This window comes from Heteronotia binoei, chromosome 12 (genome assembly GCF_032191835.1).
Source record: "Heteronotia binoei isolate CCM8104 ecotype False Entrance Well chromosome 12, APGP_CSIRO_Hbin_v1, whole genome shotgun sequence".
Taxonomy (NCBI): Eukaryota; Metazoa; Chordata; class Lepidosauria; order Squamata; family Gekkonidae; genus Heteronotia; species Heteronotia binoei.
Window position 1 is genome coordinate 15,069,789 of NC_083234.1, and position 24,051 is coordinate 15,093,839.

Sequence of the window (24,051 nt, forward strand, 5' to 3'; positions counted from 1 at the left end):
CATGAGATACAGAAGATGAGGATTCGGTTTTTGTTAGCCTGCACCTTTCTAATAATAGCTTTCCCCCGTCAGACCTTATCAGCTGTGACTTGGTGCAGCCGGGCTGCCTGTGTTCTCTGTCAGATCCTCTTTAAATCTCTCTTATGGTTTTTGGTTTTCACAATTCCCTCCCCCCCCCCCACCCTTAGATCTCATGGCCAAAAGTGGCAGCCCCCTGGAAAATATCAGGAGATATCAGGAGAGATGGATGAGAAAATCAAGAGGGAGACACACACCCAGGGAGGGAAAAAGATGCTGCTGCCACCGCCTGGTGCCCTTCGGTCAGCAGAGGGTTAAGCGAATGAAGAGCTCTTGTGCCGGCAGAGAGTGTTCTTGGCGGTGAGATGAGAGGCTGTCCCTGGATGTTCCTGGACCGTTCCCACCGCTGTCCGCCGCCAGGTGATGGTCTGAGCTTTTCTTTTTGAGGCTCCAGCATCTGGCTGCCTACCGAGACTCTCTGCCTTCTACCAGGCGCCTTTTTCAGCTGGATGGGGGAGGGGGGGATTCTTTCTTCGCTTGCATGGCTGGGATTTGACTCCAGAGGGGAAGCCGAGGAGTTTCCCTTTTAGGTTGTTTTTTTTTTAAAAGAAGGACTTCCCTAGATCGCCTGGATGAATGAGCGCCTTTCAAAACCGCACCAGGTAAGTTGAAGGCGGTACTAGAAACATTCTAGGAAGCTTTGGGGATAGGGTGGGGTGGGGGGAGCGCATTCCTTCCAGAGTTAAAGCCATGGAGATGATGTAGTTTTCCCACTTGAGAACCTGAAAAATTGCCTTTCTTTGCCGCCCCATCCTTGCTGTGGAGCCACTGTCTTATCGACTGTCATATTTTTTGTTTAAACTCAAGAAATAGTTTGGTAAGAAACTATCCGATGGTTTCCTCTGAGAAGGATTCGTGGGAGGGTCAAAGAACGCCTACCCTGACCTGTCTCTGTCTCCTGGAGTAATAGTAAAACTGTTAACATGGACTTCTTGCAAAGAATGTGTGTAAGAGGACTGGCTTTTATACACAAGTCTGTGATCTAGTACAGGGGTGGCCAAACTTGCTCAGTGTAAGAGCTCCATCGAATAAATGTCAGATGTTTGAGAGCCGCAAGACATGAACGTCAGGTGTTTGAGAGCCGGAAGGAAGGAAGATAGATGTGGAGGAGGGAGGGAGAGAAAGGTAGAAAGAAAGCAACTTTAGCTTTAAATGCATTCTCCAAGTCACTGGCTGGCTTGTTTTGGAGAAGTGATTTAAAGAGACAAATGCCTTCTCCAAGCTAGCCAGTGGGACAGTGGGGGTTTCAAGAGCCACATGATATGTGTGAAAGAGCCACATGTGACTCCCAAGTCACAGTTTGGCCATCCCTCATCTAGTAGGTTGGTGGCTTTATAGAGAACTGTCTGGAATCAAAAGTCAGCCCTTAAGGAAGTGATGTGAAGAACTGCTCCCACTAATACCCTGACTTGAAAAACCTGGCTTTCCAATCTCCTCTGGTGTTCTCCAAGAACAGAGAGGTACTCATGGAGATTATGTTGCAGCCTTGTACGCTCAAGTGTTCGCCTTAAAAGTGATAACACCTAGTTTAGAATAAGAATGCTATTGGATTGGATGCCCAGTTCTTTAGTGCAGAAGGAGTGAATGTCTGTTCCATGTGTGCCTGCAAAGAGAGAGTCAACAATTGGAAGCCGACTGTCTATAGCAGGGGTGGCCAAACTTGCCTAACCTAAGAGCCACATAGAAGAAACATCAGATGTTTGAGAGCCACAAGACATGAACATCAGATGTCGGAGAGCCACAAATAGATGGGGGAGGAAGAGGCGGAAAGAAAACAACTTTAACTTTATATACATTCTACAAGCTGCTGGCTGGCTTGGCTTGGCGATTTAAAGAGACAAATGCCTTCTCCAAGGTGGCTGATGGAGTGGTGGTGGCTTCGAGAGCCACACAATATGTGTGAAAGAGCCACAGTTTGGCCACTCCTGGTCTATAGGCTCTGAGAACGTCAGTTCTTTGATTGTCTGAGATAGCAATCCTAGGCAGGTCTACTCCGACGATTACTGAAGTCTCTTCAGTGGGGTTTACTCCCAGGAAAGTGTTTTTGAAGATCATATTGTGAGATGATTAGTTTTGATTTGTCTTCAGTGGCTGGAAATGGGAAGGAGCTCAACCCCACAACAAAATTAAGAGCTGCTGATATGCAGCCGGGGCTTGTTCTTGGCTATGATAGGCAGATCTGTGGTCGGATGTCAGGGAAGGGTCCCCTCTCCAATCCATCAAGAGCTTTTGTTTTTGAGGATCCAGGGCCTTGCTGCACCAAGCAGGCAATCTTGGCAAACGAAGCAGGGCCTTGTGTGTTCCATCTTGCAGCTTTTCGCATTTTGGCAAAAAGGCTGCATGTTAGGGTGGGGAGGCAGATGAAAACATCAAATCCGAAAGCCAAAAGATCGAATTTGCGGTGGTGAAGAGCGATAACAGTGGGCACTACGCACAGATCTTTGCTTCTGTAGTGTCTTCTCTTTGGGTGTCGACTAATCTTACCCAGCTACTTTTTTTTTTAGTGTAAGCCACACAATAGACAAGTGTTCACAAAATTCTACTGAGCAAACCTTTGGCTAAAACCTGCATCTATTTCTTTTCCAGCAGCTTTGGGGCGGGAGTGAAATTCACCAGCTAAATATTTGACTGTGAACTACGTGCTCATCTTGAGTACAGTAGAAGGCTTCTGTACAGTAGGAACTTGCAAACGTTCAATGAATACTTATTGAGGTATTCAGGAACGCATTTCGGTCCTGTCACGTTTCTGTTGCACTTATAGCTCAGTAAACAAAAAAACAAAAATTCATAGACTGGCAGCAAGCTGTATGGGCACCCCTGTAAAATTGACAGTACCAGGGCTTTTTTTTTAGCAGGAATTGCCAGGAATGCAGTTCCAGCTGGCTTGGTGTCAGGGGGTGTGGCCTAATGCACAAATGAGTCCCTGCTGGGCTTTTTCTGTGAAAAGCCCTGTGCAAAACAATGGCAATGTCAGGGGGTGTGGCCTAATATGCAAATTAGTTCCTGCTGGGCTTTTTCTACCCCCCCGGACAGTACAGAATATTCCTCTTGAATTTCTTGAAAACACAGATGATTCCTCCCCACCCCCCCCCACTGATGAAAAGCCTGCCTCCCTTTCCTGACGGCTGATTCCTTCTACTAGTGTGAAGATATTTTCCCATATAAGCATCAGTTGGTCCAATTAGTCTGTCCCCAGCTGGTAAGAGTTCAGTGTGTGCCTGTGTGTGGGAGGGAAGAAGGCTAGTTAGAAGAGAAGGAATTAACGACAGCTCAGGTGAAAAGGTGCTGACTCGGAGTGGATGCCGCACAACAACTGTGGCGCTTCCGAGCGCATGTGTCCGCTGCTTCTTCTTTTGCACTTGTTTGCACAGAGCTGCCACAGGTGGGATCTCACAGGAGGCGATCCTGAAGTGTAAACGCACCTGTGCTACTCAGCTAGAGCTGCCAAATTTTGCGCTCTCCCTTTAATGTCAGCATGATTTTCAAGCAATGATCATGCCAGGAAAAGCTTGAACTGCCCGTTTTTTGCTCATGGAACCTATTAAAGGGACAGGATTTTTTCCACCCCTGACTAGCAGGTTTGTTTGGGGGTTTTTTTGCGCAGGAATGCACAGGAACGCAGTCCCGGCTAGCTTGGCACCAGGGTGTGTGGCCTCGTATGCAAATGAGTTCCTGCTGGGCTTTTTCTTTAAAAAAGCCCTGCTGACCAGTTGGCAGCCTTATATTTCTTCGCCCCAACCAAAGATGTGCATGAGAAGAAGTGGCCACACGCTTTGATATGCATGGATACTTTCCCTCCCCTGTGTGTGACTCAAAGAGATCGATCTTCACGGTCCCTGTAATGACACGGAACAAATAATGAGGGTAGCAAGAAAAGAACTTAAACACAGAGTGGCAAATGAAGACCGAGGGAGCGAATGTGCATCATGGTGGTCAGAACTTTAGTTGGGAATGGATATGTACTATTTTTTTTAAAAAAAACCCTCACATCTCTTGCCTGCTTTTTCTGCAGACAGAGGTGTGGCGGCCAATGCATTAGGCCACTGGGCTCCAAGCTGTAAGCTTGTGGTTTGGGGCTAGGGACAGAGCGACTGCTTCCAGATGTTCCAGCTTTAAATAGGTCTGTTTGCTCTAAGAAGTCAGTGGAAGTTAGACTGGGTGTTAGGTACGTTGGTACTAAAGACCATAAAACTGGCCTGTCACATGGCTCGGCATAGACATGTGTATTCCACAGTCTTTCTTGCAAAATTAATTTCAGAAATCATAATTGGAAACAGGGCTATTTTGGTAGCAGGAACTCCTTTGCATATTAGGCCACACCCTCCTGATGTAACCACATGGAGAGCCAGTCTGGTGTAGTGGTTAAGTGTGTGGACTCTTATCTGGGAGAACCGGGTTTGATTCCCAACTCCTCCACTTGCACCTGCTAGCATGGCCTTGGGTCAGCCATAGCTCTGGCACAGCTTGTCCTTGAGAGGGCAGCTGCTGTGAGAGCCCTCTCCAGCCCCACCCACCTCACAGGGTGTCTGTTGTGGGGGAGGAAGGTAAAAGAGATTAAGAACATAAGAGAAGCCATGTTGGATCAGGCCAACGGCCCATCAAGTCCAACCCTCTGTGTCACACAGTGGCAAAAAATGTTATATACACACATACACTGTGGCTAATAGCCACTGATGGACCTGTGCTCCATATTTTTATCTAAACCCCTCTTGAAGGTGGCTATACTTGTGGCCGCCACCACCTCCTGTGGCAGTGAATTCCACATGTTAATCACCCTTTGGTGATTGTGAGCCGCTCTGAGACTCTTCGAAGTGGAGGGCGGGATATAAATCCAATATCTTCTTCATCTTCTTCTTCTTCACACCCTCCTGAAGTTAACCACACCCTCCTGAAGTTTACAGTAGGCCCTGTATGAAGAGTCCTGTAAGCTCTTGGAGGATTGGCTACATCAGGGGAGTGTGGCCTAATATGCAAAGGAGTTCCTGCTGCAAAAAAAGGCCTTGATTAGAGATAGCGTGTCTTGCACTAAGTAACCTATGTCCCAAATGTTTGTATTCAGAATCTCATCTTGCCCTGCTCTATGCTCCTCACTGCTTTGGCGTGCCTTTTTTGTTTTGCAAGTCACAGCTGACATATTGCCACCCCATGGGGTTTTCAAGGCAAGAGATGTTCAGAGGTGGTCGGCCATCGCTTGCCTCTGCATAGCAACCCTTGGTGGCCTCCCATCCAAGTACTAACCAGGGCTGACCCTGCTTAGCTTCTGAGATCCGATGAGATTGGAATGTCTTTTTATTTATTTTATTTACCTCAGATTTATAACCCGTTCACTCCGCAAGCAGACTCAGTTGCAGTTTTGGAAATGATAAAACTTGGAACAAATAACAATTTAAACTGAATATCTGGTGCTATACAGGAATTTTAACATAGGCGGATCAGATTATATTGATGTCACAATTGTCCTGTTTATCTGTTAGTGGTCCGACTTGATGGTATCGCTCAGCAGCACAGAGTGGCAGCCTTCTCCCACTTAGTTATTATAGGCCTGTCAGAAAAGTTCAGTTTTACAAGCCCTGTGGAATTGAGAGAGATCGTGCAGGACTCTTATGGCCTCTGGGAGAGCATTCCACGGCATTGGTGCTGCCACTGAGAAGGCCCTGGCCCATATAGAGCCCAGTTTGGCCTCCCTTGGTCTGGGGATTAGGCTTCCCAATTCCCAGGTCCCAGCGGGGGATCCCCCGGTTTTACAGGCTTCCCCCCTCCCCCAGCCAGCTGGCTGGCGGGGGAAGCCCCGCCCCCAAAGCTATCATGCACCTCCATGAACGATTCCCATAGGGAATGATGGGGAATTGATCTGCGGGGATCAGGGACTCTGGGGGGGGGCTATTTTTTGAGATAGAGGCACCAAATTTTCAGTATAGCATCTAGTGCCTCTCCACAAAAAACCCCCCAAGTTTCAAAAAGATTGGACCAAGGGGTCCAATTCTATGAGCCCCAAAAGAAGGTGCCCCTAGCCTTCATTATTTCCTATGGAAGGAAGGCATTTAAAAAGGTGTGCAGTCCCTTTAAATGTGATGGCCAGAACTCCCTTTGGAGTTCAATGATGCTTGTCACACCCTTGTTCCTGGCTGCACCCTCACACCCCCAAAGTCCCCAGATATTTCTTGAATTGGACTTGGCAACCCTACTGGGGATGGATAGCAGATTTCAAGCTCCCAAACGCAGTGCTCTCTGGGGGACATATGGGAAAAGGCGGTCCTGTAGATGGACAAGTCTTTAGCCATATAGCATGGGCATCCAGGTCAGGGTATGCTTTTTCATTCCAGTTTTTGTCTAAAAGATTTTCCTTGCAGCCTTAGCCAACTTGAAGCTGTTTTGTGCAGCTCCTTTTAATTGCACTTTGTGTCTTGGTCTTTATCATGACACGCTACATGGCGCTCTCCTTCTTGCATTTAGGCTCGTGGTCAGGGTGAGGCCTGGGAGGCCAGCTGGTGTCACAGGCTACGGAGGTCTGTGACATATCTGGAGCGGAATCATTGGGCCTACCGGCCTGTCTATGCTGTGGAGTCAGGTCGTTTTGGTTTTTTACCTCTCCTACACTGGTCCGCTGTAAGGTCAGGCATGAATTGGCTCATGGACCTTTGTTCAAGATCAATTCTGCCCAGTTCATGATTTGCAAACTGCAGCCAACCACAAACCTACACGAAATTTTAAGGCAGTTAATTGAAGTTTGCAGGGCTTTTTTGTAGAGAAAGCCCCAGCAGGAACTCATTAGTATGTGAGGCCACACCCCTGACATCACCATCATTTGCATACTAGGCCACACCTCTGACATCATCATCATTTGCATGCTAGGTCCCACCTGTGACATCACCAAAAGTGCTATAATATGTTTTTTGAGGTGTGGTAACCACCACACCTCAAAAAAGATATTATAGCATTGGAAAAAGTCCAGAAATATATAGCCATACATATAGAGCCATAAATATATAGCCATCCCAGAAAAAAAAATCAAATTCCAACACACTACTCGAGAGAGAAAGAAAGAGAGAAAGAAAGAAAGAGAGAAAGAGAGAGAGAGAGAAAGAAAGAAAGAGAGAGAAAGAAAGAAAAAAGAAAGAAAGAGAGAGAGAAAGAGAGAAAGAGAGAAAGAGAGAGAGAGAGAAAGAAAGAAAGAAAGAAAGAAAGAAAGAAAGAAAGAAAGAAAGAAAGAAAGAAAGAAAGAAAGAAAGAAAGAAAGAAAGAAAGAAAGAAAGAAAGAAAGAAAGGGGAAAAAGGAAGAAACTGATCTCTGTGGTCTGGAGATCAGCTGTCATAATGGAAGATCTCTCACCTGGAGCTTGGCAACCCTAGCTGCTGCCTTAGATGCCAACTGTTTCCTCTTGCATGGCTGCCTGTTGCTGACACCATGGAGTGGAATGGCCCCAAAGTGCTGCCTGGGAATGCCACAGGGGCCACGCAGCTTGGCTTGCTTCAGGGCAGGGGTTGCCAACTCAAGGTTGAGAAATTCCTAGAAATCTAGGGGTGGACCTGAAGAGAACAGACTATCAGAAGGGATGTCCTGACATACCACCCACCCTCTGGAGCTGCCTTTTCTTCCAGGGGAATGGATCTCTGTAGCCAGAGGGACCAGTTGCAATTCTGGGAGAACTCCAGGTCTTACCTGTAGGGTGGCAACCCGCCAGGACTATTTCTCCCTTATTTTATTCATTTATTATAATTTATTATTTTGTCTTTGCAAAACGGAAACTGGTTTTCATGAGAGAGAAGTGGTCGCCTTTTTACCCGGCAGCACCAAAATCATAAGTTAGCAGTCTTCATTATGTCATTAGAATACATTTAAAAATTCATTAAAAAATTCAGAGCCCCGTGGTGCAGAGTGGTGAAGCTGCAGTACTGCAGTCCTAAGCTTTGCTCATGACCTGAGTTCGATTCCAGCGGAAGCTGTCTCGGGTAGCCGACTCCAGGTTGACTCAGCCTTCCATCCTTCTGAGGTCGGTAAAATGAGTACCCAGCTTGCTGGGGGGGAAAGTGTAGAGGACTGGGGAAGGCAATGGCAAATCCCCTCGTAAAAAGTCTGCCGCGAAAATATTGTGAAAACAACGTCACTCCAGAGTCGGAAACTACTGGTGCTTGCACAGGGGACTACCTTTACCTTTAAAAATTCATTACCTGCAGATTCAATCAAACCCAGATACTAATCTTTGATGTATGTACTGACATGGGGGGAAAAAATTAAAAATGGACATCATAACTTCATTTTACACATGGAAGAACAAAAGTGGTAAGCGGTTGATCTTCCTATTAAAGCAAGGTAAATATGTATAACATAAAATCTTATTAGAGCTGGAAGAGCCAGAGTCACACAACCGGCGGCAGGCTTTTCTCTGTAGAACAGAAAAGATTTGCGGGGTGAGGGAGGAAGGGAAAAGCTCTCTGTCCACATTTTGCTTGTCCCTGTAATGTTTACTCTGAGTAGGTATCAGGAAAAGTGGGGGGGAGCTGCTGTCTGGAGACTGACGCACAAGCACTGTGCGCAACAAGGGAGAGGGGAGGAAGGTGTCCCCCTCGCCTGCCTGTTTCCTTACCGGCGGCCCAGGTGCAGATCTCCTTGATCCCAAACTGCGATGCAAAGACAAGGAATCACCCCCTTTCCTCCTCTGCAGCCTAGCAGCCAAGCATGCTGCCTTGCCCTAAACCCAGGACGGGGGGTGGAGCCAGGCCCAGGCTCTGCTGCCCATTGGCCGCCTCCCCTTCTGTCCCAGCAGACTAGAAGAGAGAGTATTGGGATTCAGTAGCAGCTTGGGTTGGAGTTAGCACAAGAGCACCAGGGCTCACTTTGCAGCAGGAGCTCCTTTGCATATTAGGCCACACACCCCTGATGTAGCCAATCCTCTTGGAGCTTACAAGGCTCTTCTTCCAGGGCCTACTGTAAGCTCTTGGAGGATTGGCTACATCGGGTGTGTGGATTAATATGCAAAGGAGCTCCTGCTACAAAGGGAGCCCTGAAGAACACTAAATGGTTTTCACTGCAAACAAACAAACAAAAAAGCAAAGGAGGCCACTCGACCAGAAAACGGAGGGAGGGAAGGGGAGGCAGGGTGAAGCCAGAAGCGAGCGTTACCGTGGGCAGGGCCGGCTGACCATAGCCACCACAGCGGGAAGGAGAGGACTGAGCGGGGTGGGGGTGGGCACGACAAGGAGGAGGGCGCTTTTGTTTTATATTGCACTATGACTCTAACCTCACTACAAGGCAAAAAGAGGGGAGGGAGCTTACAAAGATACACAAATAAGCACAGGGGAGCGGCGGCCATCCAAGCAAAGCCAACCAGAGGCCGAGTCCCCGCCAGTGTTCCCTCTAAGCTGAGTAAGTGGGAGCTAGCTCACCGTTTTTTTAGCCTCCGGCTCACACATTTTTGTCTCAGCTCAGGAAAAAGAGCCCCAGAGCAAACTAATGGAGGCAGCAGCTCACAACTTCAATGCCAGGAGCCCACAAAGTAGAATTTCTGCTCACATGCTGTTACATGGCCCCGGGAGGGCTCTGCATGAGGCAGCTTGGCCCTCGCCCGCAGCAGGCGATCCGGGCGCCCGGAGGCCGCTGCTGCAGCACGGCTGAGATCCCCGACCCTGACAGGCAACCCGGGTGCGGGGAGGCCACTGCTGGAGCAGGGCTGGGCCCTCAGAAGATGGCAGGCGAGTGGAGCCAGGGCAAAGCCAGAACGCTAGGGGAGGCAGGCGGAACACTACCGAGGCCAGCCAAAACGGAGTTCCGGTGCGTTCCGGTTAAAAAAAAAAAGCCCTGGAAGTTTGTGGGGAGAATCATAGAGTTGGAAGGGACCTCCAGGGTCATCCAGTCCAAACCCACCCACCCACCCCGCACAATGCAGGAAACTCACAAATACCTCCTCCCCCCGAATTCACAGAATCCTCATTGCTTTCAGATGGCCATCTAGCCTCTGTTTAAAAAACTCCAAGGAAGGACAGCCCACCAGCTCCTGAGGGAGCCTGTTCCACTGAGGAATTGCTCTTAAGGTCAGGAAGTTCTTCCTAATGTTGAGACGGAAACTCTTGTGATTTAATTTCAACCTGTTGGTTCTGGTCCTACCTTCTGGGGCCACAGAAAACAATTCCACAGAAAAAGCAGGGGTTTGAAACCTGCTTTCTCCATTCCACGAAAGCCACCAAAACAGGTCAGCAGCAGGAACAGACTGCTCCCCATAGCTCAGCTCCCACCCCCGCACAATGCAGGAAACTCACAAATACCTCCCCACCCCCCTGCAAATTCACAGAATCCTCATTGCTGTCAGATGGCCATCTAGCCTCTGTTTAAAAACCTCTAAGGAAGGACAGCCCACCAGCTCCTGAGGAAGCCTGTTCCCCGAATTAAAGGGACTTTGTGACTTCAGCTCTGAGCCATTTAAACCCCTGCTTTCTGCTCTCCATGGCTTTCTGTTTCAGGTAGGGCTGCCAGCCTCCGGGTGGGGCCTGGAGATCTCTCGCTTTTACAACTGATCTCCAGCTGGCAGAAATCAACTCCCCTGGAGAAGATGGCTGCCTTGGAGGGTGGACTTTATGGTATTGTACCCTGCTGAGGCCCCTCCCCTCCCCAAAGCCCACCCTCTCCTGGATCCACCTCCAAAGTCTCTGGGTTTTTTCCAATCGACCTGGCAAGCCTAGTTTCAGGCTCTAAGCATCTGAGTCTGCTCCCACGGCTCAGCTGTTTAAAGGGGCTTTCTTGAATTCAGCTCTGAGCTATTTAAACCACTGCTTTCTGCTCTCCATGGCTTTCTGTGGGGAGCAAAAAGCAGTGGGGAGGAGGAAGCGGGGGTCATGAACCCATACAAACCAGTTCTGTTCGCAAATCCATCTCCCAATTCATATAGGTCCGTGGTCTGGTTTGTCGTTCATCCACTAGCCAATAACTGAACCAAGCCACAAAAAATGCAGTTCGTGTCCCTCCCTATGTGGCCTGTTTCTCCAGGTTCAAAGGGGCAAAGCAAAACCAGCGGATGGAGCATTCATGGAGCTGCATACATACACCTCAAGTATACAGTAGAGCAGAGCTTTCTGAGTCTTTCTTTGTGGCACATTTTCCAAAAAAGGGTGGGTTGTGTGTGTATTCCAGCTGAGAGGAGAGAAAATTTATGGGCTCCTCTTTTGTGAATTGGTTTGCAAATTACTCTTATCTGCAAGTTTACTCAGCGGTTGGTTCACGATAAATGTCATGTCCTCGATTCTCCCGTCGCCGGGGATTTGACTTGGAGGCTGTGATGCAAATGACACAGTGTTGAAGCACCTCAACCACACAAAAATGAGGGCGGGGTGTGTCGCTGCCTGCTTCCACACACCATGTGTCACTAGGACGGTTTTGCTTTGTGGCGGCTCTGCGCCGATGAGCACTTGCTCACGCTATGAATCCTTGCTCTCGCTGTGTGCATGCATCGCTATGGAAATGCAACCCCATAGAGATGCGTCACAAGGCCAGCGTTCTTGCAGTTTCCACCTTGCTGCTGAGCAAGCTGGAGCCACAGTATATGCTTTCGTTGTGACTTTTATCACCATACTGGAGATGAATAATAACATCTTAGGGCAGGGGTGTCAAACTCATCCTGTTATGAGGGCCAAATCTGATATAAATGAGACCTTGTTTGGCCGGGCCATGTCAAGTTGGACCATGTGTGTGCCTCTTTAAGATTAGGTAGCGGAGATATAAACTTTATAAAGGATACAGACAAACACAAAGATTGTTAAAAAAAAACAACTTAAAACATTAGCACTCATTGGTCTTAGAGGTGCTTTGTTTGTATCTCTCCCATGGGATCCAGGGAACTGGGCAAAGGAAGCTCTGGTTCTTTCCTTTTGTTCCCAGGGGGCCAGGAGGGGGGGGGGAGCCTCAACCAATAGAAGGAAGAGAGGCTTGGCTCAGTAGCTCTGCTGTGCGATTGAGAGAGCCTGGCAAAGCATAAGAACATAAGAGAAGCATGTTGGATCAGGCCAATGGCCCATCCAGTCCAACACTCTGTGTCACACAGTGGCCAAAAAAACAAAACAGGTGCCATCAGGAAGTTCACCACTAGAAGCCCTCTCACTGTGCCCCCCCCCCCAAGCACCAATAATTTAGAGCATCACTGCCCCAGACAGAGAGATCCAGCAATATGCTCCAGTCCTCCTGGAGCTTGCAGTAGGCCTTGTACTAAGAGCCCTGTAAAGCTCTTGGAGGATTGACTACATCAGGAGTGTGTGGCCTAATATGCAAAAGAGTCCTGGCTACAAAAAAGCCCTGAATATAAGGTAGCCTCATCTGCGTTCAAGTGTACAGTGCACAGCTTCTGTTGCTGTGGGATTCTGGATCACTGCAAGTTGTTTACTGTTCTGGGTCAAAAAAAATCAGCAGTGGCCAGAGTCCCTCCCCAAGTGATAGATTCCAGTCCAAACCTTATCACTTAATTCACTCGCTAATTCCCTTGTCTTGGGGTGGGTTTTTTTTTTTTAAATGATCACTGTTACCTTTATAGTACTTAAGAGATTTTTGGGAAGAATCCCACAAATTACTATGGCTGTGTGCATGGTAGGGAGCTTAAAAAGGGTGAAGGGTTATTTAAGGAAGGTGCTTTTGAAAGAAGGTGGTTACGATATATAGGTAGGCTGTCTTGAATATAAAGAAGAAGACGACTGCAGATTTATACCCTGCCCTTCTCTCTGAATCAGAGACTCAGCGTGGCTTACCATCTCCTATATCATTTCCCCCCACAACAGACACCTGTGAGGTGGGTGGGGCTGAGAGAGCTCTCCCAGAAGCTGCCCTTTCAAGGACAACTCCTGCGAGAGCTATGGCTGACCCAAGGCCATTCCAGCAGCTGCAAGTGGAGGAGTGGGGAATCAAACCCAGTTCTCTCAAATAAGAGTCCACGGGCTTGACCACTACACCAAACTGGCTCTCATGTAATTTTCTTACACAATGTGTATGCACGTGGAACTCATACACATGCATGTATGGCCTTAGAATCATAGAGTTGGAAGGCACCTCTAGGACCATCTAGTCCAACCCCCTGCACAATGCAGGAAACTCACAAACACTTCCCCCTAAATTCACAGGATTTTCATTGCTGTCAGATGGCCATCTAGCCTCTGTTTAAAAATCTCCAAGGAAGGAGAGCCCACCACCTCCCGAGGAAGCCTGTTCCACTGAGGAATTGCTCTAATGGTCAGGAAGTTCTTCCTAATGTTGAGCCGGAAACTCTTTTGATTTAATTTCAACCCACTGGTTCTGGTCCTACCTTCTGGGGCCACAGAAAACAATTCCACACCCTACTCTATATGACAGCCCTTCAAGTACTTGAAGATGGTGATCATATCACCTCTCAGCCGCCTCTTCTCCAGGCTAAACATCCCCAGCTCTTTCAACCTTTCCTCATAGAACTTGGTCTCCAGACCCCTCACCATCTTCGTCGCCCTCCTCTGGACCCGTTCCAGCTTGTCTATATCCTTCTTAAAATGCCTTGTTGTCAGGGTCTTAGATGTTCCTTTTGATTTCAAGGAAATCAGTGATTTTATTTATTTACGTTATATTTATATCCCGCCCATTCCATACAGACTCAAGGCGGCTAACAGCATATTTTGCACTCGTTTCTTTGGCACCCCTTCTGGAAATGTAGTCGCTCCTCCTGCTAATAGGGATGCCAGCCTCCAGGTAGGACCTGGGGACCCCCCAGGATCGCAGCTTGTCTCCAGACTACAGAGATCAGTTCCCCTGGTGAAAATGAATGTTTTGCAGGGCGGACTCTATGACGTTGTACCCCACTGAGGTCCCTGTTCTCCTCAGACTCTATCCCAAATCTCCAGGACTTCCCAAACTGGGATCAGGCAACCCTGCCCTCTATCTTCTCCCAGTGGCCAGGGAGGGGGGTGGGTGGGTTGTCAGTAAGCAAAGCTGCCTACAGCCCTAACCAACGAGAAGGGGTTTCAGGAATGCCGCTATGTTGAGAAAGGCCCATCTGGGGTCGCTGTGACCCTCCCGTTGCGTGCACGAAAAGGAGAAGCTAATTCAACAGCCCTGGCTGTCATCTCTCCTTTCCATGCGACACTCAAGATCGTGACGTGCAGCGTACGGGAAAGGCCAGAGGCCCACGAGCTGAGAGAACCTTTCCTGCTCTCTTTCCGCTTTCAGCAAGCCCAGCGCTGCCAAAGGAACAATCCACTCGATCTGGCAGGCCTCATTTCCAAGCAGGGCTCGAGTGTAAAATGAAGGACAGAATGAATGCAGAGAGCAGAATGAAGCGGGGCTCTGAAACACATCAGCCGCGGTTCTAAGAGAGCTCGATAGAACTTCCCTCCATAGAATCTCATCGTTCCACACTTTTGCTCCACCAATTATTGCTGGAGGGGTTGACAAGTGCTGTTGTCCCAGAGGACTTATGGTGGCTCCTTGGGGTTTTCAAGGCAAGTGTTTGCCTCTTGTGTAGAGATGCTGGACTCCCATGGTGGTCTCCCATCCAAGTACAAACCAGAGCTGTCCCTGCTTAGCTTCCAAGATCTGACACCAGTTTGGTGTAGTGGTTAAGTGCGGACTCTTATCTGGGAGAACCGGGTTTGATTCCCCACTCCCCCACTTGCAGTTGCAGCTGCTGGAATGGCCTTGGTCTCGTAGGAGTTGTCCTTGAAAAGGGCAGCTTCTGGGAGAGCTCTCTCAGCCCCACCTACCTCAAAGGTGTTTTTGGTGGGGGAGGAAGATAAAGGAGATTTTGAGCCACTCTGAGTGGAGGGCAGAATATAAATTCAATGTCTTCTTCTTCAGATTGGGCTAGCCCTGGGTTGCCAGCGCTCGGTTGGGAAATACCTGGGAATTTGGAGAGTGGAGCATGCAGAGGTTGGGGTTTGGGGAGGGTAGGGGCCTCAGCAGGGTCTAATGCCCTAGAGTCCACCCTGCAAAGCAGCCCTTTTCTCCAGGGGAACTGATCTTGGTCATCTGGAGATTAACCGTGTAATAGTGGGAGATCTCCACTTGCCACTCCATTCCACTCATAATAGGGACTCTGTTTTCAGTAGAAGTTGCCCCGGGGCTCCAGCAATTAAGGACAAGACTCCCAGTATTACACATGATTCCAAATGACAGAGATCAGCTCCCCTGGAGAAAATGGCTGCTCTGAAGGGTGGACTCTGTGGCGTTGGACTCCACTGAGGTCTCTCTGCCCCAGACCCTGCCCTCCTCAGGCTGCGCCCCTCAGTCTCCAGGAATTTCCCAAAATCAAGCTGGCACTCTAGGGCAGCCTCTACTAGCGTCTAATAGTAAAGAGTCTAGTAGCACCTTTAAGACTAACAGATTTTATTGTAGTATAAGCTTTCGAAAAACACAGCTCTCTTCGTGTGTCTCTAGTCTGCTCTGAACCATCATATGCCTCTTTTCCTCCTCCCTGGGACCAGGCCTCCCAACTTACCCGTCTGGTGCTCTTAGCCCATGTTGTTAGGAGGTTGGCTGCAGCTCATACCTCACCAAGGTTCTTAGAGACTTTGGGCCCCTGTGGTAGAAGTCAGTCAGTCTGTCTGTCTGTCTGTGCCAATCCCCAGGTGGGGGCAGGGGATCCCCCGGTTTGGAGGCCCTCCCCCCGCTTCAGGGTCGTCAGAAAGCGGAGGGAGGGGAGGGAAATGTCTGTTGGGAACTCTATTATTCCCTATGGAGATTTATTCCCATAGAAAATCATGGCGAATTGATCCATGGGTATCTGGGGCTCTGGGGGGTGGGCTGTTCTTTGGGGTAGAGGCACCAAATTTTCAGTATAGCATCTAGTGCCTCTCCTCAAAATACCCCCCAAGTTTCAAAAACATTGGACCAGGGGGTCCAATTCTATGAGCTCCAAAAGATGGTGCCCCTATCCTTCATTATTTCCTATGGAAGGAAGGCATTCAAAAGGTGTGCCGTCCCTTTAAATGTGATGGCCAGAACTCCCTTTGGAGTTCAATTATGCTTGTCACAGCCTTGATCTTTGCTCCACCCATAATGTCTCCTGGCTCCACCCCCAAAGTCTCCTGGCTCCACCCCCAAAGTCCCCAGATATTTCTTGAATTGGACTTGGCAACCCTAGTCTGTCTGTCTACCTACCTACCTACCTATAGGCCAGCCCCAGATGGTCTGGTGCCCTAGGCAAGGCTAATTTCTGGTCCTCCCCCCACTGACAATGTCACCAAGTCACACGGGGGCACCCAATTTGGCATCCCCAGAATGCTGGCGCCCTAGGCAATCGTCTAGTGGCAGGTCGGCCCTGTCTGTTTATCTGTCTGTGTGTCTGTCTATCTATCATGTCTTATATATGCTTTCTCTTATCTATCTCTTATTGTCTAGTGGCAGGTCAGCCCTGTCTGTCTCTGTCTCTCTCTTTATCTATCTAGCTCTGTCTTATATATGCTTTCTGTTATCTATTTATTTTTCAATCATATGTATAGGATGTGCATTTCATAAAAGATTCTCAGGACGATTTATAAAAATAAAACACAAACGCAACAAAAATTAAGTATCCGAAAAAATAGAACACAGTAAAAGCAACAGTAAACAGTGTATTAAAACAGCAAAAAAACCTCTCCAAATCTAGGTTGCAAACAATGTTCCCTCTAAGCTGCAGAGTCTTGTGAGCAAAAATTCTGCTTTGTGAGCTACTGGCATTAAAATGGTGAACTACTGCATCAATTAGTGTGCTCTGGGGTCATCCTTCCTGAGCTAAGACAAAAATGTGTGAGCTAGAGGCTAAAAATCTGTGAGCTAACTCACACTAACTCAGCTTAGGGAGAACACTGGTTGCAAATAAAAAAAAATAGTAGATAACGCAATGTAATAAACCCTCTGAACTGGCAGCCAGCGCTAAGGTAAAATGGATGAGACTCAATAGCACTACAATGAATAAAATTGCCAAGGGAAAAAAAAATAAGGATTACAGATTTAAAAACCAGGAGCCAAGTGCGATGGTGTTTCATTATAAGGAGGCCACCATGGAGAAGGCCCAGTTTTAGACAGATGCACCTTCCATTAGAAAGGTACAGAGAACAAAACCTTAGAGGCTGATCTCAGCAGAGAAGCAGATGGATACAGGAGCTGGCAGTTTGTGGTGCCACTAGGCTTGTAGGGCTTTTCCTAGCCCCCAGCCCACGATTTTCCGTTTCCAATTCAGTCAGGCATGGTCTACGCTCTTTCCGTCTCCAGCTCCTTTTCCCTCATAGGCCAGTGTCATTTCTGACTGTGTTCTTTTTTCCTGCTGGGTGAAAATGTTATAAAAAGAAGTCGGCACCTCTGCAAATATAAGGCACAGGTTTCGACTGAACGGCATGGAGCAGCTTATCCCCAAAACGGTTTCATTAAGCTTCTGTTTACTCAGTGTCACTGTGAGCGAGCGGGAATTGAAGGGGGGAGCAGCTCTTCAAACCCTTTTCGGACAGTTTGCTTCCGAATTAAAAATGCATCTCTCTTTACAGCTTTAGTGCGTTGCCGGGATTCACAGAATAAATGTTCAAAGGCCAGCCGATAACAGGCCGCTGTTGGCTGAGAAGGACTTTCTTCAGGGTTGGCCTTTCCCAGTTAGCCTCCTCTCTTCTCTCTGAGGGTTTTTTGGTTGTTTTTTAACCTCCTTCATTGATCTGATTTTCTTCCTCCCCAGCAAACATCGCGGGAGGGAGAGGGAGTCGATTGGTTTGGAAGAAAGGAACAGAGCAAGTAGGGTGATATCTTTTTTTGCCGGATGAACGAGCATTCAGAACGCTGGAGAGGGGGGGCCTGTAGATTTTCAGAGCCGCAGCTGTTGCAAAATGCTGATGTCAGGCGGCAGGCGACGCTAACCTGAGGATGCTGAACGGAAGGGAACGTCGAAAAAAGTGTACAAGCTGCTTGCACTTGTTCCAGTGACCACAAAGGGGGGGGGTGGAAATTAGCAATTTGTTTAGCAAATCATAGGGCAAAAGAACAGAGCCGGGAATGAAATAGAAAGAACCGCTATGGTGCCCAGATAATGGTGAAAAACAAAGCCGCCGTATTCCTTCTTGTTCACCTCATTATATACCCACATTAACTGGGGTTGCCAGCTCTAGGTTGGGAAATACCTGGAGATTTTTGGGGAGGTGGAGCCTGATGAGGGTGTGGTTTGGGGAAGGGGAAGGACCTAAACAGATAATACCATAGAGCCCACCAGGGGTGGAATTCTAGCAGGAGCTCCTTTGCCTATTAGGCCACACACCCCTGATGTAGCCAATCCTCCCAAGAGCTTACAAAAAAGGGCCTTGTAAGCTCTTGGAGGATTGGCTGCATCAGGGGGTGTGGCCTAATAGGCAAAGGAGCTCCTGCTAGAATTCCACCCCTGCTGAGCCCCACCCTCCAAAGCAACCATTTTCTCCAGGGAACTGACCTTGGTTGTCTGGAGATCAATTGTGAAAGCGGGAGATGATCTCCAGGTGCCGCCTGCAGGGCAGCAACCCTAAATGTAGCCCTGATTCATTTTTTTTTCAAAAATCCCTAGCTGTTTTAAAAAATACACAAAATAGTGAGGATTCAGTCATGGAGCTCCTGTGTACAATGCAGTTTGAATGTTACTCTGAGCCACCCATGCGGGGATCTCCTTGCAAATCCTATTTTCATGCAATGTTACCGACGTGACAGCTACAAGTTTAAAAAGGCAAAGGTAGCCCCCCTGTGCAAGCACCATGGGGTGACGTCACATCAGGACGTTTTCTTGGCAGACTTTTTTTTATGGGGTGGTTTGCCATTGCCTTTCCCAGTCATTTACGCTCCACCCCCCCCCCCCCCCAGCAAGCTGGGTATTCATTTTACCGACCTCAGAAGGATGGAAGGCTGAGTCAACCTTGAGCCAGCTACCTGTGCTTGTAAATTAGCCAGCTGAATCTAACATAACCATCAAAGAATAGGCTCGGGATGACTGGTCAGGGGATTCCAGTGCTCCTGGGGAGGGGAAGATACGACGGTGGGAATGGACGGATATATGAGAGAAGGAGACAGAGACAAAACAGTGCTCGGCCCCCTTCTAGTCTACTTCCCATCCCAACGGTGACAAGTAGGGGGACCAAGAGAAATTGCCCGCGTCCGACACTGGTGTTATGCAACGCCAGGTCTATAAACAATAAGATCGAGACCATTAAGGACTTCCTGCTTCGGCAGGATGCAGACCTGGCTTGCGTGACCGAGACCTGGGTTCAAGAGGGAGAGACAATGGCACTCTCCCAGATGACCCCCCCAGGTTACTCGGTCTTCCACCAGTCGCGGATTAGCGGGCGGGGGGGCGGGGTGGCGATATTCATACGGGAGGCTTACTCCTTCAGGGCCCTCCCGGCCCCAAAGATCGATGGTGTTGAATGTGTCGGCCTTGCGTTGGATGTCGGGGAGAGGTTGGCGATCTGGCTGGTGTACCGTCCGCCTAACGCACCGGCCAGCGCCTTACCATCCCTGATGGAGGCGGTGTCCGGCTGGGCGTTGGAGTGCCCGGGGCTTCTGGTCCTGGGCGACTTCAATGTCCACGCCGATGACGCGGCTTCCACTCAGGCGATGGACCTAGTGTCTTCCATGGCGACACTAGGACTCTCCCAATTTGTTACGACTCCCACGCATCAGGCGGGGCACACATTAGATCTGATCTTTGCGGCCGGGATTAAAGTGAACGAAATCGCAACGGAGGCGATACCATGGTCGGATCACTTAGCCCTCAAGGCTCGTATGGAGACGCTACCACAACCCTGTAAGGGCGGAGAGCCTATTTTGGCTCGCCCGCGGAGCCTGATGGACCCGGAACGGTTCCAAACGGCTCTTCGGGATCCTTGGCCCCCTTGTGATTCCCTTGACGCCCTGGTTGATGCCTGGCAAGACCGGCTATCTGGGGCAATCAACGAGATCGCACCCCGACGTCCTCTGCGCCCTCGTTCAAGGCTGGCTCCTTGGTATACCCTGGAGCTACGCCGGTTGAAACAAGGACTCCGACGACTAGAGAGGCAGTGGCGGCGCACTCGTGGCGAAGCGGCGAGAACATCCTACAGAACGCTTATGAGGTCGTATGAGATGGCAGTCAAGGCCGCAAAGAAGAAGTACTTTGCGGCCAAGATTGCGTCTGCAAATTCGCGCCCGGCACAATTATTCAAAATAATTGGACACTTAACTACTCTGCCCCAAGGCAGACCAAACGTAAGAGAATTAGAAATAGGCTGTGAGGCTTTTGCGAAATTTTTTGCAGACAAAATCACGTCGCTCCGCCAGGACCTGCCCATCACCTTAGATACAGTACATGAGCCCGAGGCCCCTTGCCTGTCTTCTGATTTAACTCTGGATCATTTCGACCCGCTCAGCCTGGAGGAAGTTGACGGAATCCTCTCCTCTGCGCGCCCTACAACTTGCGATCTGGACCCATGCCCCTCCTGGCTAATTAAATCTTGCCTGAGGGAGCTTGAATGTCCTTTACGGGACATCATAAATAGATCCCTCTCAGAGGGGCGTTTTCCATCATCCCTGAAAGAGGCTTTGGTCCGACCCCTCCTGAAAAAAACTACAGCAGATCCGGCCGAATTGGCAAACTACCGACCGGTCTCTAATTTACCGTTTTTAGGTAAAATAATTGAGAGGGCAGTGGCGTCGCAGTTGCAGAGCTTTCTGGATGATGCTTCCATCCTAGACCCTTGCCAGTCCGGCTTTCGCCCGGGCTATGGGACGGAGACAGTACTGGTCGCCCTGGTAGACGATCTCCAACGGCATCTGGATCGGGGCGGTGTGGCGGTGCTGATGTTGTTAGACCTGTCGGCCGCGTTCGACACGGTCGACCATCGGCTACTGACCCGCCGCCTCGCCGATATAGGGGTGAGGGGGTCTGCCTTACAATGGCTCTCCTCCTTCCTCGAGGATCGGGGACAAAGGGTGGCAATTGGTGGCGAGCGGTCCCGGAGGCGCACACTGGACTGTGGAGTGCCTCAGGGGGCAGTTCTCTCACCAATATTATTCAATATCTACATGCGCCCTCTTGCCCAGATTGCCAGGAAATACGGACTTGGGTGCCATCAATATGCAGATGACACCCAACTCTATCTGCTAATGGACGGCCGGCCTGACTGCGTCCCTGAGAATCTAGACCGGGCCCTGCAGGATATGGCAATGTGGTTGAGGAGGAGCGGGCTGAAATTGAACCCAGCGAAGACAGAAGTCCTTTGTCTGGGTCGGGGCGCCCGGGAAGGGGAAACACCTCTTCCGGTCTTCGACGGGGCGCCGCTGAAAGCGGCGCACCGGGTTAGGAGTCTGGGAGTTTTACTGGAGCCTTCATTATCAATGGAGGCCCAGATTGCAGCCACTGCCAAGTCAGCCTTCTTCCACCTGAGGCGGGCAAGGCAGTTGGCTCCCTTCCTAGAGCGCCAAGATCTGGCAACGGTACTTCACGCAACGGTCACCTCGAGACTGGATTACTGTAATGCCCTCTACATGGGGCTGCCTCTGTACCGAACCCGGAAGCTGCAGCTGGTGCAGAACGCAGCGGCCAGGCTACTGTTGGGGCTCCCTAAATGGGAGCACATACAGCCTGGGCTGCGCGAGCTGCACTGGCTGCCAGTTATATACCGGGTTCGTTACAAAGTGCTGGTCATTACCTTTAAAGCCCTATATGGTCGAGGACCTGTCTACCTCAGGGACCGTCTCTCCCTATATGAACCCCAGAGAGCACTGAGGTCAGCTGGAAAAAACTTGCTGACTATCCCCGGACCAAGAGAGGTGAAGTTGCAATGCACCCGCAATCGGGCCTTCTCCTCTGTGGCCCCGAGCTTATGGAACCAACTTCCAGAGGAAATGCGGGCCCTGCGGGATCTTGAACAATTCCGCAGGGCCTGCAAAACTTTCCTCTTCCGACTGGCTTTCGATGATGTAGAAAATTAAGTACTAATGATACCGCCATCATAATAAAGAACAAATAGCAATAGCATTAGCACTTTTATAACTGTAATTAATTTTAAATCTATTAGAATTTTAATGTTGAATGTAACCTTGTTTTTATACAATGGAATGTTACTGTTACTGTTAGCCGCCCTGAGCCTGCCCCGGCGGGGAGGGCGGGATATAAATAAAATTATCTAAAATTATCTAATCTACCTGAACCCAGCTTCCGCTGGGATCGAACTCAGGTCGTGAGCAGAGCTTGGACGGCAGTTCTGCAGCTTTACCACTCTGTGCCGCAGAGCTTTTGCCACAAGTTTAGGTAGCTTGAAAAGAGGGTTTAACAGATTAATGAAGAAGGGGTCCTTTAATGGCTACTAGTCATGACGACTAAAGGGAACCTCCACATCCAAAGACAGTAAACCTCTGACTCCTAGTGCTATGAGGCAACAGCAGGGTAGGCCTTTGGTCTCTCAGTTCCCTTTGTTGCCCCTCTGAGCAATTGGTTGATCACTGCCTGAGACAGGATGCTGGACTCAGGGGTGGAATTCTAGCAGGAGTTCCTTTGCATATTAGGCCACCCCCACCCCCCAAATTGCATATTAGGCCACCCCCCCCAAATAGCGCTATAGAATGGTTTTTAAAGTTAATATATGTAAATTATGGTTTTATATGTTTTATTGGATTGATTGTTTTTATAATGTTGTAAGCCGCCCTGAGTCCGCTTGCGGAGAGGGCGGGATATAAATGGGAAGTAATAAATAAATAAATAAATAAATAAACAAATGTAGCCAATCCTCCAAGAGCTTACAGGGTTCTTTTTTGTAAGCTCTTGGAGGATTGGCTACATCAGGGGTGTGTGGCCTAATATGCAAAGGAGCTCCTGCTAGAATTCCATCCCTGGCTGGACCACTAGATGGGCTATTGTTCTGATCCAGTAGGGCTCTTCCTATATTCTTGTGGGGGTTGAACTACCAGCTTGAAAGTATTATGTGGACATAAAAGGACTCCCATCAGTTTGGAATTTTGGAAGACTTTCTTCGAGAATTGCCGGGGATCTCTCCCTTAGCTCTCTGAAATGGAAAGATAGCCTGTCTGAAAGACTTTGGTTGCATAATGAACCCAGTAATGGTGTAATTCACAGGCTCGATATGCAGAGGCCTGAAAATAATTACTGCAGTTGCTGAACGTCGCCGGCTCTCTTGACTGTATTTAGCAGCAGTAATAAGAAGTGCCTTAGAACGAAGAATAATTAGCATAAGAAAACTGACGCCGATCGTATCAAAAAAGGGTACGGCTGGAGAATATGAGAACTGCTTAACTGTTTGGCATTATCAGGCGTCATCGGCTGCTTGCTTATTATCTTTGCCCTCCCTTCTCCCTGGCTAAAAATAGAAGGTCCCTTATCTGTAGTCTGTCGGAGCAAAAGAACACTTTCAGACTGAGTAAGCAAGAATGCACATTTTCCTCATTAATGAGACTGAAAGTGAATGTGAAAACTTGAATATATATCCTCCCTGTTCGGTTCCCAGGCCATTCAGATTCTCCAGGCCTGGAAGGAAAGGGTTAGAGGGCGTACCGTCAGTGAGTGCCGCTCCAAAGCCCCCGGGTAATAACCGCTGAAGCAGAAGAGCGGAGGCCCAGAAGTAGAAATGGTGGTGAACTGGTGATGGAGAGAGAAGCGTATTTTTAAAAATGTGCTTTGAGGACAGATACAGTAAAAAGCAAAATACCAATATAATGACTGCTGTTAGTGGAAAATGTCATCAAGTCGCACTCGATTAGGGTTGCCAATCCCCATTTGGGGGATTAAAGCAAACAGGAAGCAGCAGCGTGGAGATAACTGGCACCAACAAAAACGCTGCACGTGAGCATTACACACAATTATGCCATATCGACGAATAACTTGATAACTTTCACAGATGTATAATTCAAGCTCTTGTCAGTTTCCAATACTTTCAAAGTTCATAGTTCATGAACAAAATTTGATATCCAGTCCGGATGCTTGAAATTTCACAAAGGAAAAGGGAGGTACCAACACCTGCTGTATTCGTGTGTTCCAGAAGCAGGGAGTACCAGGAAGCCACTTTTTA

The 24,051-nt window shown here is 48.9% G+C and overlaps 1 protein-coding gene across 1 annotated transcript in view; it reads left to right on the forward strand.

Annotated features, from left to right (window-relative positions):
- Positions 1 to 395: 395 nt before the first annotated feature.
- GRAMD1B (GRAM domain containing 1B) overlaps positions 396 to 24,051 on the forward strand; it is a 339,519-nt gene continuing 315,863 nt past the window's right edge. Inside the window, exon 1 of the mRNA XM_060251475.1 lies at positions 396 to 680. Coding sequence (XP_060107458.1) covers positions 655 to 680 — 26 coding nt within the window. The 5' untranslated portion in view covers positions 396 to 654. The remainder of the gene's footprint in view (positions 681 to 24,051) is intronic.